Here is an 18,510-nt window from a genome sequence, read left to right on the forward strand (position 1 = left end):
TGATGTGGCCGAAGGAGGTAGTTGCTCTCAGACCATTGAGGATAATATTATGGTAGGTACTACAGTGTCAATTTCTCTATCTGTACAGACGATAATGGAGACCCATACACCACAGACTGAGCCTGTTGTGGTCCAGGATCCTGTTATTAAAACAGCTCCTGATGAAGTACTTCAAACCCCTCAGGTGCAGGATGAGGAAGTAGTAGCTCCACTCAGGAGATCTATCAGGCAGAGACGATCGGCTATACCATCAGATTATATGGTCTATCTAGAAGAGCATGACTACGATATAGGCTGCGTGGTTGATCTAGTAACTCATTCAGATACAATTTCTTGTCCTCAATCAGATATGTGGGTGGATGCAATGAAAGACGAGATTCAGTCTATGAAATATAATGGTGTTTGAGAGCTTGTTGAATTGCCTAAAGGTTACAAGCCCATTGGTTGCAAATGGGTATACAAGACTAAAAGAGACTCCAAAGGAAAGATTGAGAAGTTCAAAGCCAGACTGGTAGCTAAGGGTTTCACTCAAAGAGAAGGAGTAGACTATGAAGCGACTTTTTCTCCAGTCTCTTCTAAAGATTCTTTCATAGTGATTATGGCATTAGTAGCTCATTTTGATATGGAATTACACCAGATGGATGTTAAGACTGCCTTTTTAAATGGAGACCTTAATGAGGAAGTCTATATGGTGCAACCCGAAGGTTTTGCAGCTGATGATTCAGGTGAGCTTGTGTGTAGATTGAAGAAATCTATTTATGGCCTTAAGCAAGCTTCTAGACAATGGTATTTGAAGTTTCATAGTGTTGTCACTTCATTAGGTTTTGTTGAGAACAAGTTAGATCAGTGTATATACAGCAAGGTTAGTGGGAGGAAATTTATTTTTCTCATACTCTATGTAGATGACATCTTGCTTACGAGTAGTGATATTGGTTTACTACATGAGACAAAGCGAATGTTGTCGAAGGATTTTGACATAAAGGACCTTGATAAGGCGTCTTTTGTCCTAGGCATTGAGATCCACAGGGATCGTTCTCGCCGAGTATTGGGTTTGTCTCAGAGAACATATGTTAATCGTATTCTGGAAAGATTCAGTATGCAGGACTGCAAGCCAGGAATTGCTCCTGTCATAAAGGGTGATAAACTGAGTCTGTCATAGTGTTCTCATACGGATGTTGAGAAAATCCAAATGAAGGATATACCTTATACTAGTGCACTTGGAAGTATCATGTATGCTCAAGTTTGCACTAGGCCAGACATTGGTTTTGCAACAGGACTTCTAGGCAGATATCAGTCAAATCCAGGACACGATCACTGGGTTGCTGCCAAGAAGGTTTTAAGGTACTTAAAGAGGACAAAAGACTATATGCTGATCTACATACATGTTCAAGACCTTCAGCTGGTAGGGTATTCGGATTCAGACTTTGCTGGCTGTCAGGATGAAAGGAAGTCGACAACGGGTTACATCTTTAAGTTAGCAGGAGGTGCAATATCATGGAAAAGTGAGAAACAGAAATCAATGACATCCTCTACCATGCAAGCGGAGTTTGTAGCATGCTTTTCGGCCTCTATTCAGGCAATTTGGCTCCGGAACCTCATTAGGGAGTTGACCGTATTTGATTTTGTGGATCGGCCCATACAGTTGTATTGTGACAATAACTCTGCAGTGTTGTTTGTTAACAACAACAGAGGTCTCAAGGGGTCTAAGTATATGGAGGTCAAGTACTTGACCATAAAGGAAAAAGTCATGGATGGTGACATTACAGTAGAGCACATTTCCACAGATGATATGGTAGCAGATCCACTAACTAAAGGCCTTCGCCCTTGTATTTTTGAACGACATGTCGTTAGCATGGGCTTAGGAGTATCATGGGATACTGTTGTTTAGTGGGAGCTGCTTTTATTTATGCTCTAATAAAGTTTACATCTGTGTTTTGTTACTCTTTGTAACATTTTGGATGTGTATCAACTCATTTACATTCAATAAGGTATTTCTGAATGCATTGTTGTCATGTTAAATACACATATAAGGTGAAAATCTTAAAGTACTGTGTAAACCTTGAGTAAAGGCTATGGGCATTCAGTTATTAGCCTTAAGGATATGTCTTATTACACATAAAGTAATGTTAACAATAAGGATAAGACATATGTAGGTTCATTGGAACTATAAAGATATTCTCTAGTGAAACATCAGGTTTTTGTAACACTTAAGGAAAGAGAATGAGGACTGACAAAGAGATGACGCATGAGGTATCACTCTTTATGAGGTGTCATCCGTTTGCCACACAATCATATCGAATCCATATCAGTAAAGTCTAAGGCACAAGTGACCATGGAAGGCTCTGCGTGATTACATGCAGTTACCGCCATGATTCGGTGTTTGAAACTTTATGGGATCGGATTAACTATTAAGAATTATCCATAGACCAAATAAAGGTGCACATAAGGTACGATTTCAATTAATATAGCCCAAGTGGGAGAATGTAACGTTTTCTTAATGTGGGTTACATTAATTGAGATTGTTATTACCCGCTTACGGGTCTGGTCTAATAAGTTTGGATATAAGGTTTCTTAATTGGTCAGATATGGGCCCGGCTTGTGTGGGCCGAGTTTGGCCCGGCCCGTTATGAGAGGGCATGGCTGGAAACTCTATAAATAGAGCTGCAGGTCCCTCCTCTGCACCCAACTCTCTCCAATCTCTCTCAAACGCTCTCAAACTCACCTAAGGCTTCCGTGAGTTGGCTGAGGCGGTCTCATAGCGCCGGGACTTTGGGGGGTGACAGGGGAGAAGACCTACGGCACCGGTTCATCGTCATTTCCGCATCCAGGCCGATGGAATCCAAATCAGGTGCACAAATTCTATCCATCATTTTACCGTATCGTTAATATCTCACTATGGTGATCCTAGGGCGCTCGGCCGAGCCATACGGGCCGGCCAACAGTTATGACCAGTTGAGGAAGTTCCGATACAGATTATCCGTTTCAACTTCTAAATGCGTAGATCTAATCCAATAGTGGCCACGTAATTGCGCATTTACCAGGCCAATAACTACATGGGAGTTACCGGAAAAGATAACAAGAATCATCCATTCGAAAGAGATAGCGAGGAGGATTGCGAAAATTCACAATGGTAGATGATTTGAATTATATGTACTATACAAACACTACAATAGAGCACACATTTTCCGGCATTTGATAGAAGGCATTTGTCGAGAAAAGTTTCCCCAGCATTTCTAGGAATTGCAGGTAAAGACATAACTCAATGCTAGCATAGCGTAACATCTTCTTCTGGTAAAATTAGGTACCAACACCACCGAATTGCTTTTAAGTGCGAACTCACCCTCGAACGCCATAGCAACGTCTCTCACCTGCATTGGGTCGGATAGTTATGAAACGAAGCTGTACCAGAGGGTACACCCAACTTTTGCTTCAAGCCACGGCACATGTCATCCATTGGTTCTGGTGTTGACCAGCACAAATCAATTGCTTAAACTTACTGTGCAGAATGAATGCCTGAGGCTATAATTCCTGTTAGTCTCCTCAGCAACATTGTCATTTGATCAGGAACATGTTATTGTCTAACAGGATGGTGGGAGAAAAGAACAGAGTGATGGCCGCTAAGGATGGGGAGTCAGAAAGGACACAATGAAGTCGTAATTCCAAAATCGGATTTCATAGTTCAAATTTCCCTTAATTCCGAGTCATAATTCGGAAAATTCCCTCGATTGTATGAATAAAGAGGTCGAATACTTACCGGGCATTGGAATTCGGAATTGATTTGGCTTGTCGGAACATTCGAAACGGTTATGCGCGAAGATTTTTCTCTCCTCTCTTTTCCCTTATTTTTCCTCTTCAAGGACGAGCCCTTCCATTTCCCTTGCTTTTCTCTGCGGGCTTCAACGTGCATCATATGTTGAAGAAGAAAGGAAATGAGTTGGACATGGGCTTATCTTGAAGATATGGGCTTGGCCTGTTGGGCCCATCTATTACAATATCGGTGGGAAAAATACTAAAAGAAGTCATAAACTTAGGCCGCGTTTAGTTGTCCAGATTTCTAAATAGGATAGGACTGGATAGGATAGGATAAGAAATCCTGGGATTTCTTCATATCCTATCCACTGTTTGGTGGACTACGGATTTAAAGTCGGATAGGATAATTTTTTTTTTTTTTGCTATTCACGGTCCAGAGGAGTCGGTGAAGGAAAAGAAGCCGAGAATTTTTTTTGGTGAAAGCGCACAAGGTGTGGGGATGAAGATGATGGCAAGTGGAGTGTAGGGTTTCTGGAAAAATAGGCATTAGAAATCATATCCAGGTCTATCCCACCCCACTCGGATTTTTTTATCCGGGCTATATCCGGTCTATATCTAACCTTATCCTATCCTGGACCACCACCAAACACAGGATAGGATAAAACATATCCTATCCTAGCTTTTATCCGGTCGACCAAACGCAGCCTTATTGTATTACTACCAATTAAGTCCTAAACTTTTTAATTGGATCAATTTAGTACTAAACATTTTCACATTGGTATCAGTCCATCTGGCCAATTTAAGCCTGAAAATGCTGACGTGGACGTGCACTTGTCTTACGTGACACGGCTGACGGACGATCGACGCTGACATAGACATTTCAATAATTTTTTGAATTAGTTATTAATTTTTTTTATAAAAAAAATCCTTTTTTTCATTTTCCTTTTTTTCCTTTTTTTTTCCTTTGGCCTGTGGGCGAAACTTGGCCATTGCCGGCGACCGGTCACAAGTGAAGACCGGCGAGGGCATCATGATCCTCGCCAGATCTAGCAAGTGCTCGACCCTCGCTGCCTAGGCGAGGGCCCTCGCCAAAGGCTACGAGGACCACGATGCCCTCGCCGGCCATGGTCAAGTGCCAACCACAGGCCAAAGGTAAGAGAACGGAAAAAAAAGGGATTTATTTTAAATTATTAAAAAAATTCACAAAATTATTAAAAATTATCAACGTCAGCACCGGCAATCCGCCGGTAGCGCCATGTGGACGGCCGGCGTTCACGTCAACGATTTTCGGCCTAAATTGATTGGATTGACTGAATTGGTACTAATGTGAAAATATTTAGAACTAAATTGGTTCAATTGAAAAGCTTAGGACTAATTTGATACCAATGCAATAAATTTATGACTTTTTTTTATACTTTTCCCCAATATCGGCTATCCACGTCCTTTATGCCTTTGGTCGCACAACAGGTTCGTTGTAACCGGAATATATGAATTTAAAAAACACACTAGAGCTCAATGGTGTTACGTTTTCTATTCCTGTCTTAAAACTTCGATTCTTTTAGCGGTTTCCTTCTTAACGTTGTTTTTATCTAGTTGTCGTGCTCAATTCCGGTCTATGAAGTTTATGGGAAGCCCCAAGGCATCATGCAATTTGACCTTGCCGGGCAAGACGTGACGGATGCTTTGATGGAGAAATTGACTCGGAGAGGTTATCCGCAGGACTCGATCAAACCGGTAATCGTCCGTGGCATCAAGGAGAAGTTTGCTTACATGGCTCTCGACTACGGGAAGGAGATTGAGAAACTGCTTGACACAGTCCGGCAGTTGAGAAAAGCTACGAGTTACTTGATAGAGAGGTCATAACTATCGGCACCGAGCGTTTCGAATGCGCCGAAGTCCTATTCCAGCCGTGGCTGGTTGGGATGCATGCAGCCGGGATTCACGAGACCCTCTGTAATTCCGTCGAGAAGTGCGATGACGAGATCAGGAAAGACCTGTACAGGAACATCGTGCTCAGTGGTGGATCTATGATGTTTCCGGGAATGGCCAACCGCTCGAGTAAGGAGATCTCTGCTCTTGCTCCGAGCGGCGCAGAGATAAAGGTGGTAGCTCCACCAGAGAGGAAGTATAGTGCTTGGATTGGGGAGGGTCGATACATGTTTCCCTCAGCAAAGTCCAGCAGGAAATCAGCATTTTAGCTTTGACTAGCATCTACTAATCTTTCTGCTTTTGAGAGTATCCACTTCACCCCGATTGTCCAAAGTTTGTCCATCGCTCGAATTTCTATTGATCCTCGGTCAATCGTTATCTCGAGCCCATCTCAATTCCCATATTCGACATTATCACCACCGAATTTGATGCAAAATGTCATGCTCTCGGTGACGAAATACAAAAAATGCGAATACACAATATTACCGGTCTGGTCCGAGTGGACGAGTAGGCAGTTGCATACCTGGAATTAGGAACCGGACCAGTACCCACCGATTCTGGGCTGGTCCGGCTCGGTTTCGGGTGGTTCCCAATTCCTTTGCACACTCCTAACTTCCACATGCTCCGGGAAAACTGTTGGTAAACCGGTGATTTGATGTTTTGGTAACTTGTTAGAAAGTACCACACTTTTATGAAATTACCAACTCTTTTTTAAGGTTTGGAAATTACTAACTTTTCTTTATCTTTCTATCAATATCTTATTTGTCTTTCTCACGAGTGCCTTCAATTTACCAGCTTTTAGGTGATCGACTCTCATTTCATGTACTTTCATTGGATTTTTTTTTAGTTTATCAACTTTTGTTATTGTTTGTCAACTTTTATTGGCTTTTCTTAAAAAAAACACGCTCAATTTTAATTTTTTATGCAAATGTTACTGAATCTGAAGCGATATATATAAGTTATGCAAACAAAAATTGATAAGTTAGTTCAAAAAGTTCTATTTTGCAAACTATCAAAAAAGTTGGAAATTTTATGAAAGTGTTGGTATTTATTAATGTAATAAAAACTTACCCGAAAAAAAAAGGTCGCCGGTCATTTTTTTTTATCAAAATAATAGATACACTTACCAATGCTTATTGAAATTTACCGGCGCAGAAAAAAAAATCTGTATATTTTTACTCGTTAATAGAATTCTGCCTTACAGAAAGTTACAAATACATGTGTTCAAGTACAGATGATGCAGATGCTTCTAGGTACAATGGGGCATCCGGTACCAAAAGCAAAGAGATACTAAGCATATAATTGCCAAAGAATATACATTACCTTTGTCCTCTGTCTTCTTTTTTTCTGTTTTTGATTCTGCACTTCGATCGTCAGAAACGAAGAAGTAACTTTCGGAGGTTGAACTTCTACCGAAAGCCGGGTGCCTTCTAATTCTACCGACCCCGATCAGCACAACTATCCGCTTCTCGACGGAACTCGATGAAAGACAAAGATTGTGGAAATCGGTCTTTCACCTGTAATGGGTCGGATGCAAGTCCGTTCGAAAAATCATGTGCGCATCGGTCCAGACCCTCGGGCCAATTCGGTTGCTTCTCTCATTATAGCTATTCCCTTTTGCACGCACGCACCGGTGATTGTGAAATACTATAGCTGCAGCTCCCCGGTTTCAGCTTAGCATTGGGAGGATCTGTCAACACCGAGCTAGTTGCCATCGATTCCTATTATTGCAGGGACAATGTCACTTGTGTATATATGCTCTGCCTTTCTGGACTACCTGGACTAGTTTGTAAGCTTTCTTCCTCTGCTCGCCAATCGTGGACAAGCTTGAAGGGTCGGCTCAAGATAAGCTCCAACACAAGCACGAGCTCCAATCTCATCAAGCCTGGTGCTGGAGTGTATCTCCTCCGCGAGTGCCGAATATGGATGAGCTTGAAGAGTTGGGTCAAAGCTTTTGCACCTCAAGTTTCGAGTTCTGTTGACAGGACTTGTAATTGATCAAACATTGCCTCACAGAATGTCACATTAGTATCCTTGGTAATGCTCTGCTTTGCATTCTCCAAGCGTTTTTCGTAATATAGTGCCTTCATTTATTCAATCATTTCTAAGGTTTAGGATCATGAATATGTCTGGCTCTTTGATCTGATCACCTGATGTCGGGATAACTTGCAGCCCGAGCTCGCATGCAAGAGAAAATTTATGTACAATTCTTCGATCGACGTGAGCCCAATCGGGCCGGATCGGATTTCGTGATTAAAATAGTCTCGTCCCAGCTCGCCCAAAATCACTCGCGAGGCCGATGATCGTCTAGTTCAGAGAAGCACAAAACTTCAGCTGCTGACTTGAAGTCTGTCGCATGGCGGCGGAGGAGGAAAGTTAAGTACACGAAGAACTATCAAGATGAGACTTAAAAACTCATTTCATTGATGTCTGAGAAAATCAATCACCAACACAAGCAACGAATTCGAATTTCCAAGGCAAAAAGTGAAATGAAAACTGCACGAACTCTTCGACAATCAAACTTGCTCTGTCGCTCTCTGAGAAAGAGATGCGGGCGTTCCGCCGTTTTCAGAGCACTGGGCAGTGCCATTCTCATGCGCCAAGCAATTGACGACGACGCAGCTGCTGCGACAGGTCGGGCAAGACGACTTCGAAGACAACCACTTCTCTATGCATTGATCGTGGAATCCATGCCTGCAGCCCTTCAGGACCCTGATCTCCTCCCCTCCGACGAACTCCGTCAGGCAAATCGCGCACTCTGCCTCCACACCGGCCAGCTCCACCTCCGGCGAGAACACCATCAGCGCCGCCGCCGCCAGGGCAGGCACGGTCCCTTCGCCGGCGGGCTTCTGCTCAGCCTCGCCCCGAGCCCGAGGAGGCAGGCTGCTCTGCGGGGGCGGGGGCGGGGGCTGGCTGCGGAGGAAGCAGCGGACGGCGAAGGTGAGAGCGAAGGCGCAGAGGAGAAAGCAGAGGACGAGGACGATGAGGTAGGTCTGGAGGTCGCCGGAAGAGTCAGAGTTGGCAGCGGCCCGCCGCCAGCAGGCGCGGGGGCCGCACGTCGCCGGCGGCGGAGCGAGGTGGAGGATCTTGTGTATGGCGGTCGCCGCGGCGTCTCTTGTGGTTGTTTCCATCGGCGGCGGTCGCATTTCGCGCCCTTTCGTGTGATCGAGAAGCTTTCGAGTTCGGCTATGCGACGCAAGAAAGATGGGGGAGTTTATCTCCAAGGCCTTTGTATGACGAAGCTCGTTCTTCTTTTCCAGAACACAAAGCAAGCAGAGAGAGAAAGAGTGGTGAGTGGGAATTTATAGGTAGCAAGAAAGGCATACGTGCACTTTAGGCCTCCATCTCTCTCTCTCTCTCTCTCTCTCTCTGACCTCAGGAATTGCGAAGCAGAGAACTCTGAGTCATCTCCCTGCAGTAAACAGAACAGGCAAGTTACAGTCGTGGTGAACAGAACAGATGAGGAATGCCACAAGAGTTCAATCATGCAAGTGCCACATTCACCTGGAACATTCCTAGAAAATGTAATTACACGAGATCATCCGAGAAATTCACGTCCTGCGCGACCCGGGTTTTTCGCGCTCGACCGCACATCGGGTTTGTGATCTCGATCCGTTTTGCTATGATGCAGGCCTTTCTCTTTCTCATATTCCTTAGGACGACCTCTCTGTCGAATAGCGAAACGAGAATTTTAGTTAGTTCGAGGCTTTACGATCGAAAGAATCATGACGCCCGCATCGCCTTTCACATGGAATTGGAGAGTCCACCGAAATTCAAGAGCGCATGTCCATGAAAGTTACCTCCTTTAGCGACTGATGCAAAAAAGGCGAATGTCGTGACCAGAAGAAGAGGCCAAAAGGAACAGTTCCTAAAATTCTACGGGCGATGGCCATTGGTTTCAGTCTGTGTGCCCCGTTTTTCAGCTTTTTCCTACTGTTTTTGGACGAACTCGAATCCATTTAGTTTTGTCAATTTCTTTTTTATAAAGTTTCTCTTGTTTTGTTGTTCTTTTTTAATTTGTAGCTTTCAATTTGTCCAATACAAGAAAGGAAGCAGTATTCTTGGTTGCATCAAAGTGCCGCTACACATCCCAAACTCTTACCAGAATTTTGACACAATTTCGAGAATGGAGACGATGTCAGCTGAACACCACACGATTGTCAAATATCATTTATCTAAGAAAAAAGACAGTCGGAACTACCGGGGCATATGGTTCATACTTCTTAGAAAGCTTCTATAATCTGCACGTATATCTTATTGGTAATTTAGATTTACACCCATTAATAACAATTGAGTATACACCTCTCTTGTAATTAAGGGTTGTAACAAAGAGGTGGGAGGTGATAATTATAGTGGAATCCTCGACTAAATGTAACCCTAGTTTAAGGGTAAACCAGGTTGTGTGTCGATTTCTCTTCCTCGCCTTTACTCTCTATTTCGTTATGTTTGTAGGACTAATCTTAACATCTGGTACTAGAGCCGATGATAGATTGTTGTGCCCCCAATCTATCTCAATGAAGGAACCTTGTGACCAACACGGTTTCCGGGCAGGTGGGCGTTGTGGTGTAGCAACACGGTCTTGATGGCAACTTTCATGGTTTGGTCTGGAGAAAAAAACAAGGGATGAAGGTGAGTATTGGATATTCAAGTTGAGATATGTTAATGCATAAGGAAACCTAAATTGAGAGGGTGCAAACGTATCACTAAGCTCACACATGAAGGGGAGATTGTTGAGATAGTTGTGTTTGAAAAGTCCCACATCGGAGAATTGATATAGTGTAAAATAATTAATATGTTCAACTTGACCCATAACTATTTGACTTAAACTTTTGAGTGAAGTTCGATATAACTGGATATCTTGACGGACTCAAACTTAGGCTCCCTCTTGGCAATCTCCTTTCGTTTATTTTGTGAAAAATAAATGATTTGAAAAATATAATCCTAAAAAATTATTGCTTACATCAATTGAAATAATTAATTGATTAAAAATATATTCATTATTGACAGTACAAATATTTTTCATTATCAACAATAAATGAAAAAAATTTCCGTTCATTCATTTTTGTGAGTGGCAGAGATCATTTCTAGAAAAAATATTTTTCAAATCATTCATTTTCCGCAAATCAAACGCATTCTTTGCTGCGATTAATTTTATTCAATATAAATTTCAAAAAAATAAAGATCTGCCTAGGATAACTTTCGCTTTTCCGATTTTCTTAATCCGAAACATCGTATAAACTTTTACAACATCCATACACTGATTCATAGATTCACGAATGAACTTCACATTAATTTTATGGAATTTGGATAGTATCTTTGTTTTAATCGCAAACATACAAAAGGATTCGTGCATCTTCGAGACGGGCCAAGATTTGATGAAATTGGGTACTACAGCAACATTTATTGTGCCCCTTTTCCAAAGGAACGAACGCGTCCCGCTGGACTGACTGCCACGAGAACATACACATCACTTATTGTTTTGGAGTCTTGCTTCATGTTCACGCATCAGAGATTTTGTCTGCATTCATCTGCTGCAGTTTGGTTGGGGCCCCCGACGTATTTGAATAGGCTCTTTCACGTATAAATATGCAGAAGAGGAACGCTATATGCGTATCAAAGCAACAATGATCTTATGTTAAGACCATTATTTCCGGCCCCGGCTCGTGCCTCGCCGACGATGTGACAAACTGTACGCAAGCATTTAGATAAACGGATCATATATAGCATACGATTGAAGTTCGTCAACTCGTGCAACAGTATTCCATGCGAAGAGGAGTTGACAAAGTTTAGTATTGACTATGCGGCTGGTCAAGTGGTCCGGGGCTTGATTTGCAAGTCGAAGGTCACAAGTTAGATTCCGCAGCTTATCATCGATCTTAAAGAATCTTGGTTAGTATGTGAAGGAAAGAGTATGGGCAGAGGTGAACCGATCTTGAGGCTTTCCCACTCACACCTGGGGCCACGGCGTTGGACTCATCTTCAATGGGCATTTAGTGTTTCGTTGGTGCCCTAACTCGAATATTCTAGCGACAGCGATGTAGGTCCTAAACCCATCCAAATCCTATCTTTATATGGACACAGTTTCGAGCCTTTTCACAACCTCTTCAAGGTTCAAACAAAAGCGAATTTGCGTTTCACATACTGAAGTTAATTCCTTTTGAAAAGACCATGAACTAAGGTATTGATGCACAGACCTCGGTTGATAAAACATTCCATTTTGCAAGTGCATCCGCACTTGGCGAAGTTAACCGAGGTGCAAAGCATCCACAGACACACAGAGATAATCAAAATACGGCACGATTCATTGCGTCGAATTCGCGGATAAATAAAGCTCCTTTGTTAGAGCAAGGGACGTAACAGCAGTAGACGAGACGGCAAACGAAGAAAGAAAGATAGATGCGCCCGCCCCCTCTCTCCACCATAAGTCAGTAATCGACTTGTTTAACGGAGCCGTGGTTGACATTAGTCGACATTAATCATCAAATTACGAGTACGATTACCATAACAATGCTGTGAATTGTCCGGGGATGGATGATGGAAAGAGAGAGAGAGAGAGAGATGCAATGTCTCAATCATCGCAGAGAAGTTAAAGACGCTTCGTCTCCTGCGGTGACAGAGGAGATATCGGCCGAAATGATGGGGCACTACGGGACCAGCGGATCCACCATTTCTGCTCTCATCATCATTGTCACATCTTCATCTGCCCCATGTCTGCTATCGGATGGATGGAGCTTTCTTTTAAGGAAGATAGACGAAGCCGGTTTGGCCCCAAAAGAATTATAATAATATGAAAGAAGATAAGCAAAGCTTGGGTCGATTTTACTTCACATTTATCAGTTTATCCAAAGAAACAGTCCGGCTCTTATCAACAACTTTTCCCAAAAAGGTTTCTTCACTCATCTGCCTCACCATGAATCTTACCCATGATCTCTGGAAAAACTAATAATAATAATAAGATAAGTGTACTGAAAGTCTTAAAATTTATTATGAAATAGCAATCAAGTCTTAAAACTTGTCAAATTGGTACAATCGAGTCTTTCCGTTAACTCCGCCCAACTTGGTTAACAGAAAATGTTAACATGACTTTTTTTTTATTATTTTTTCTATCCTATGTGGCAATGACGTGGCTAAAACGATATCATGTTGGTTCAAAATTGATTTTTAATCAAATTTTATTTAAATTAAATAAAAAAGCTAAAAAAAAAGGGTGGGAATTAGGCGGTGAGGGCTGCCGTGACCCTTGTCGGACCTTCCCGGCGATGGTGGGGTGGCTACATCCCTCATCGGATGGTTCCCACCTATATTTGTTAGCTTATTTTTTTAATTAAATTTAAATAAAAATTATTTTAAAAATCAGATTTGAATCAAAACGACGTCGTTTTAGCCTTATGTTTCATGTTTTAGTCACATCCTCATCACATAGAAAAGAGAGTATTAAAAATAATCACGTCAACATTTCCCATTAATCAAGTTAGACGGAGTTAATAGAAAGACCCGATTGCATCAATTTGACAAGTTTTAGGATTTAACTATACTTTTTGTAAGTTTTATAACTCAATTATACTTTTATGACAAATTTTGAGACTTTCAATATACTTATCCCAAAAGAATATGTCGAGTTGTTATCAAACTATCAAGATGTACATTAGCTCACACCATTCGAGACCAGTTAAGAAAATCATGATCGGCAGACATTACGTATTTAAATGTCGAGAAAAAATGAATTATGTTTTTAAAGAGCGAAAATTATTTTTGCAATTCACTTCCATCGACGCCATAGTCCTCGACCGACCACCATCGGACCTAGTTCGCCGGCATTGAGATCAGACTGCCAGCCCATGTGTTATTTCCAAATGGTAATATGTTCATAGCTTGACTTTCTAATGGGAGTCTAGGTAGATTTTGTTTTCAGGAGTCCCCAGAGAAGCACTTCGGTGATGAAATTAAGGATTTTATTATATTGGCCACGTCAAATTGCCGAAATTGATTGGGCATCAAATCAATTCGAAATGAGAATGGACCGACCCATCCATGCACAGAACTAGGCTAGACAGGCGGACAGTCAATGGGCGTCCCGGCCCATATATATTATGGCCTAAAAGGAAAGTTCCATGTTTGTTGAGAAAATTGTTTTAGGTGGTACCCTTACACTAACCGCGATTATCCTAAAAATTATCACGAGTGATATTAAGATGCTCTCGAAGCACGACGGCTTCCTCTGATCGAGCCAATTAGCACGTAACCAGTGTCGCCATTTCGAAAGATATTAAAGAAAGCCCTGCCACAAAATCGTGTCTCTTATCCCCGTAAGCTCTTTGAGACTACTAGTGCTCTGAAGTTTTTTTCATGCGTTCTTACGTTTTGCCTTAAAGACACAAAAAGGACTCACTATCTCGAAAAAAACATATGCGGCTTCGTGTAGCAACATTAACACTATGCACCAACGATGCAACTCAAAGGCGATTCTACTTCGAAAATTGAAGCAGTGTTTAAGGCTCTGCTTGTTTTGTGAAAAATATTTTCCTCGTTTTCTGGCATTTGATTCGTTTAAGAAAATGAGTCAATGAAAAATATTTTCCAAGATCAATGGAAAACCTATGCTTAAGTTTCAGGAAAATGATTTCCTCTTTTTTTAAAGAAAAAATCATTTTCCAAAATATAATTAGGTATAGGCACTTGGACCTGAAACTTTACATTTGGGCGTGGAAACTCCAACTCTGGTTCCTGGGTCCCCAATGTTCAGGACCAAAGTCTCTGATGCCTAGGCTCGAGTGCATTGAGGCCGGGCCTGTGATCGCGGTGCCCATGCTTGAGACCCCAAACCCCTGTATCCATGCCTAGGCCCTCGACGCTCACACCTGAGTCCATCGAAGTCTAGCCCGGGTCAATTGAAGCCGGGCTCGAATCCCCTATGCCCTTACTTAATGCCCCGACACCTAGGCCTAGGTCCATAAAGGTCGAGTGTGGGATTTTGGTACCCGAGCTTGGATCCCCAACATCTGGGCCCTGAGTCCACAAAGGCTGTGTCCGGGTCCTCAATGTCGAGCTCGACTCCCTGTTGCCCTAGCCGGGGTCTATCGAAACTGAGGCTCGGGATCCCGGTGCCCTTAGCCGTGCTCGGGTCCATCGAGGCCAAGCTTGGGACCCTAGTGCCAGCGCTCGGGTACATTAAGGCCGAGGCCGGGACCGAGGTCCCCATGCCCTAATCCTTGGTGCCCGTGTAGGGGTCCATTGAGGCCAGACTAGTGACTCTAGTGCCCGTACTCGATTCTCCAACTACCCATATTCAAGTTACCATCGCTCAAATTATGTATATCTATTTAGAAAAATCAAATTAGATTTTCCATACCAAACGACGGAAAATATTTTCGAGTTCATTTTTAGGTTTAAAATATAGTTATTTTCCTGAAAAAATGTCTTTGTGAAAAATATTTTCCAAAAATATCACATTTTTCGTGAAACAAACGGATCTTTTAAGTTTGAGTCTCACTGTTTGAATCACAACATCAACAAAAGGAAGAGACTGGGAATGCTGCTTGGAGTTCTTGGCTCTCCAAATCTGATAAATGCAACAACTCTAACACTCTTTAACAGACATTTATGAAATTCTCTTCCCTTAGTGGTCCGCTTCAACCAAGACCGTTCGGCGTTCAGATGGCGATGACCATTGCATCGATGATGAAACGCATCCCCAAAGAGATAGATTCCACAGGCCCTATCAAGCACTTCATGTGGAGCTTCAAGAGATGCCTTGCCGTAAGTATTCTCCGCAAAGCACCGGCGGCGTCGGAGGAACATCTCACGGACGAGATGCTCCCTTTGTTTAACTACAGGGGCAGGCGGTCCTCAGAGAACCAGAACTCAATAAGAGATCCTCCACGAGCACCTCAAGCAAAAGCAAGATTCCATCAGTCCATCTTCCACGGCGTTAGTCCTTCCCATAAGAACGCCCCGTGTTTTTGCTCTACAAGCTTCATAACTTTGTTTAGCGGTAAGAATTACCGGCACCCACGATTGGTAAGAGCGAAAACGACAGATTCAATCAGCTGCAAACGAACAGCAAAGGACAAAGCTTCTTAAACAGTCCAGCTATCTAAACCCTGCAGTGATTCTGACAACGAGTGGCCTGCAGTCCCTATCCGATCGAGAAAATAGAGGGAACGCCGGGCTATAAATCCCAGAAGAGAGGACGCGTGCTCCAGAAATTGAAGAGCTCAAATGGGCTCAGGATGCCTGATTTCAGCATCAAGGAGCCTGGTTAACTAAGGCTAGACAATCAGTGTTGGACCAAGGATAGGAATTCGACCAAGCTTCGTTAACCAGCACTCATCGTCGCGAAATGCCTCGGTTCTTGAAAATGAAGTATCATTTCGTTTTTCGGCCGAAAATAAAACCGCGAGATTAACCATATCTTTGAAAAAACGCGTGAATATCTAGAGAGACATCTTCGTTACATGACGGTGATCTCAAAGTGCATGAATCGAATCAATTCATTTCCCCTAAATCAAGGAACGGGTCCTAATCAGGGAAAGCAAGAACCGTGGCCAACACCAGGAGTCACGTGGTTCTACCAAGTCGCGTTCATCGGATGCTCTGCCTCGTGTTGATGTCTTGACTTATTAAGGATCGTGCACAGGCTGTGGGGGCCTTCCACATCCTTTTTTGGGAGACTGCTTGACCTCTTCAACAGGTTTCTTGGTAAGAACTTTAAATAGATTAGACCCCACTCCAGGCCAGTCCGTACGCATTTCATTTGGGATCGTGCTTGGATCGCTTGGGGGTAAAAATTATTAGCTAGTATGATAAGTCATATGGATAGGCATTTGTCCCCCTTCGTTGATGGGGTGGTCGAGCTCTAGCTCGGAGACGATCTGAAAGGACGAGCTGATGATGTCTGACAAGAACGGACGTGTATTGATCCGGTTCAATTCAAGAATAGGATCGAATCGGCCCAGACCGACTGGTCAAAGGCTCGGCCGATTCGATCCTTGGTTGCACGAACTTAGAACCAATGGTTCACTTGTTCCTTAGTCGTGTAAGTCCTAAACTGAGCTTGAAGTCTCTTTTAGGAAAAGAAGAATACTTTTGCACTCATTGGGAATCGAACTATGAAAAAAAACAACATAATGCCTTTTTTTTTTTGTCAGAAACAACCTAACTACTTTTTTTTTTTGGTTGAAACAACATAACTACTTGACCAACCTATATTTTTCAATTAATCGGTCCAACTTACAGGAATTTGATTTTTTACACACATAAAAAAATAAGCCAGTTCTAGGCCAAGAATCGACTTACGCTGAAACCGATCAATCCTACGGATGAGCATGATGATTTGAATTTAAATGTTAGATTGGTGCGATCACTAGGGCAACATTTTGAATTTCCAATACTCTCGAGATATCTGATCTAGTGGTAAAGAGTCACATGTTATCAATGAGATCACGTGAACGAATCTTTGCACTACTCTTATTGCATAACTTAATTGCGGCATATATCATGTGAAGAGACTTCTCAGCTATTAGAATCTCGATGAGGTTGCGATGATAAAGCTTGCTAAACATCGGACTTTTGAATCTCGCATGGTGTGGAGTAATTATGACTTAATATGGAGTGATTATGACTCAATCTGGCCAATTCATATGTTCACAGGGGATTGCGAGTTGTCTCCAATTTAATTATCTTGTGCAATGAGCTTTCTTTTCTTCCTCCAAATAAGGGGTACTTTCTTTTTTGTTCTTCAATACAAAATAAGCGATACTTCGTGTAGATTGAGTGATTTGACCTTATTTTATGCACCGGTGATGCGATGTTCCGAAATCACCTAAATGTTTGTCACGTTCAACAAAATTATGTTTCACATTATCTAAATTAAGCCGATTCAATGTAATATCGAAAATTTTTCTTGGTAAAGTTTTGAGCCGTGGGATTTTAAAACCACAACCTTTGTGATCCTCACCGAACTAACTGCAACGTTAAAGTGGCCTACTTAATCTTTGAAGCGGACACGACGGCAATAAACCATGTGCAATTACCAACCGAAAATATTATAAATCCGAAGAAGTTGTCTTTCCTCATTATACTTGGGTCCTCCTCAATAATGAAATTCATGAACTACCTATATTAGTTAAATTAAAAGTGAACTCGACTCGCTTAGCCAAACCCGTCAAGTGATAATCGTCGACCGATCGCTATCGTATGTCGACAACCTTTGTCATCGATAAGTATTTTCATTATCATCAATTTATCAATAACCAACTCAAACTTAACACCAAGCTCTATACTCACAAATTGGCATTGTGTCGATTACAAAGACTTGGTCATTTATATAGGGATAAATGTACTAGAAATCCTAAAACTTGTTACAAAAGTACAACTGAGTCATAAAACTTTCAAAAAGTACAATCAAATCCTAAAACTTGTCATAAAAGCGTAATCGAGTCCTCAAACTTGTTACAAAAGTTCAATCGAGTCTTAAAACTTTCAAAAAGTGCAATCAATGGAAGGACTTGATTGAATCAACTTATCAAGTGATAAGTTGATCCAATCAAACTTGATAAGTTAATCTAATGAAATTCTTCCATTGATTGCACTTTTTGAAAGTTTTAGAATTCGATTGCGCTTTCGTGATAAGTTGTAGGACTTAATTGCACTTTTTGAAAGTTTTAGGAGTCAATTGCATTTTAGTGATAAATTTTAGAATTTCCAATGTACTTATCCTTATATATATATATATATGTATATATATATATCTCTATTAGTTAAATAAAAAATGAGTGTGACCCACTTTTGATGAACACATGTACTGTACTTAGGGAGACATGATGCCTCATA

At 42.0% G+C, this 18,510-nt stretch overlaps 1 protein-coding gene and 1 pseudogene across 1 annotated transcript; one reads left to right on the plus strand and one right to left on the minus strand.

Moving 5' to 3' along the window:
* Positions 1-94: 94 nt before the first annotated feature.
* On the plus strand, positions 95-5,968 carry LOC115690017 (actin-like; annotated as a pseudogene).
* Positions 5,969-8,080: 2,112 nt separating this feature from the next.
* Positions 8,081-9,561, minus strand: LOC115690016 (RING-H2 finger protein ATL79-like). Its single transcript, XM_030616237.2, has one exon. The coding sequence runs from the start codon at positions 8,823-8,825 to the stop codon at positions 8,196-8,198; it is 630 nt and encodes a 209-aa protein (XP_030472097.1). The 5' UTR covers positions 8,826-9,561; the 3' UTR covers positions 8,081-8,195.
* Positions 9,562-18,510: the final 8,949 nt, after the last annotated feature.

The sequence above is a fragment of the Syzygium oleosum genome, unplaced genomic scaffold, assembly GCF_021117445.2.
Source record: "Syzygium oleosum isolate NSW1041296 unplaced genomic scaffold, Sole_v2.1 Sole_v2.14, whole genome shotgun sequence".
Classification (NCBI taxonomy): domain Eukaryota; kingdom Viridiplantae; phylum Streptophyta; class Magnoliopsida; order Myrtales; family Myrtaceae; genus Syzygium; species Syzygium oleosum.

Coding starts and splice junctions, on each gene's coding strand:
- LOC115690016 (XM_030616237.2), bottom strand. CDS start 8,825: ATGCGACCGCCGCCGATGGAAACAACCACAAGAGACGCCGCGGCGACC.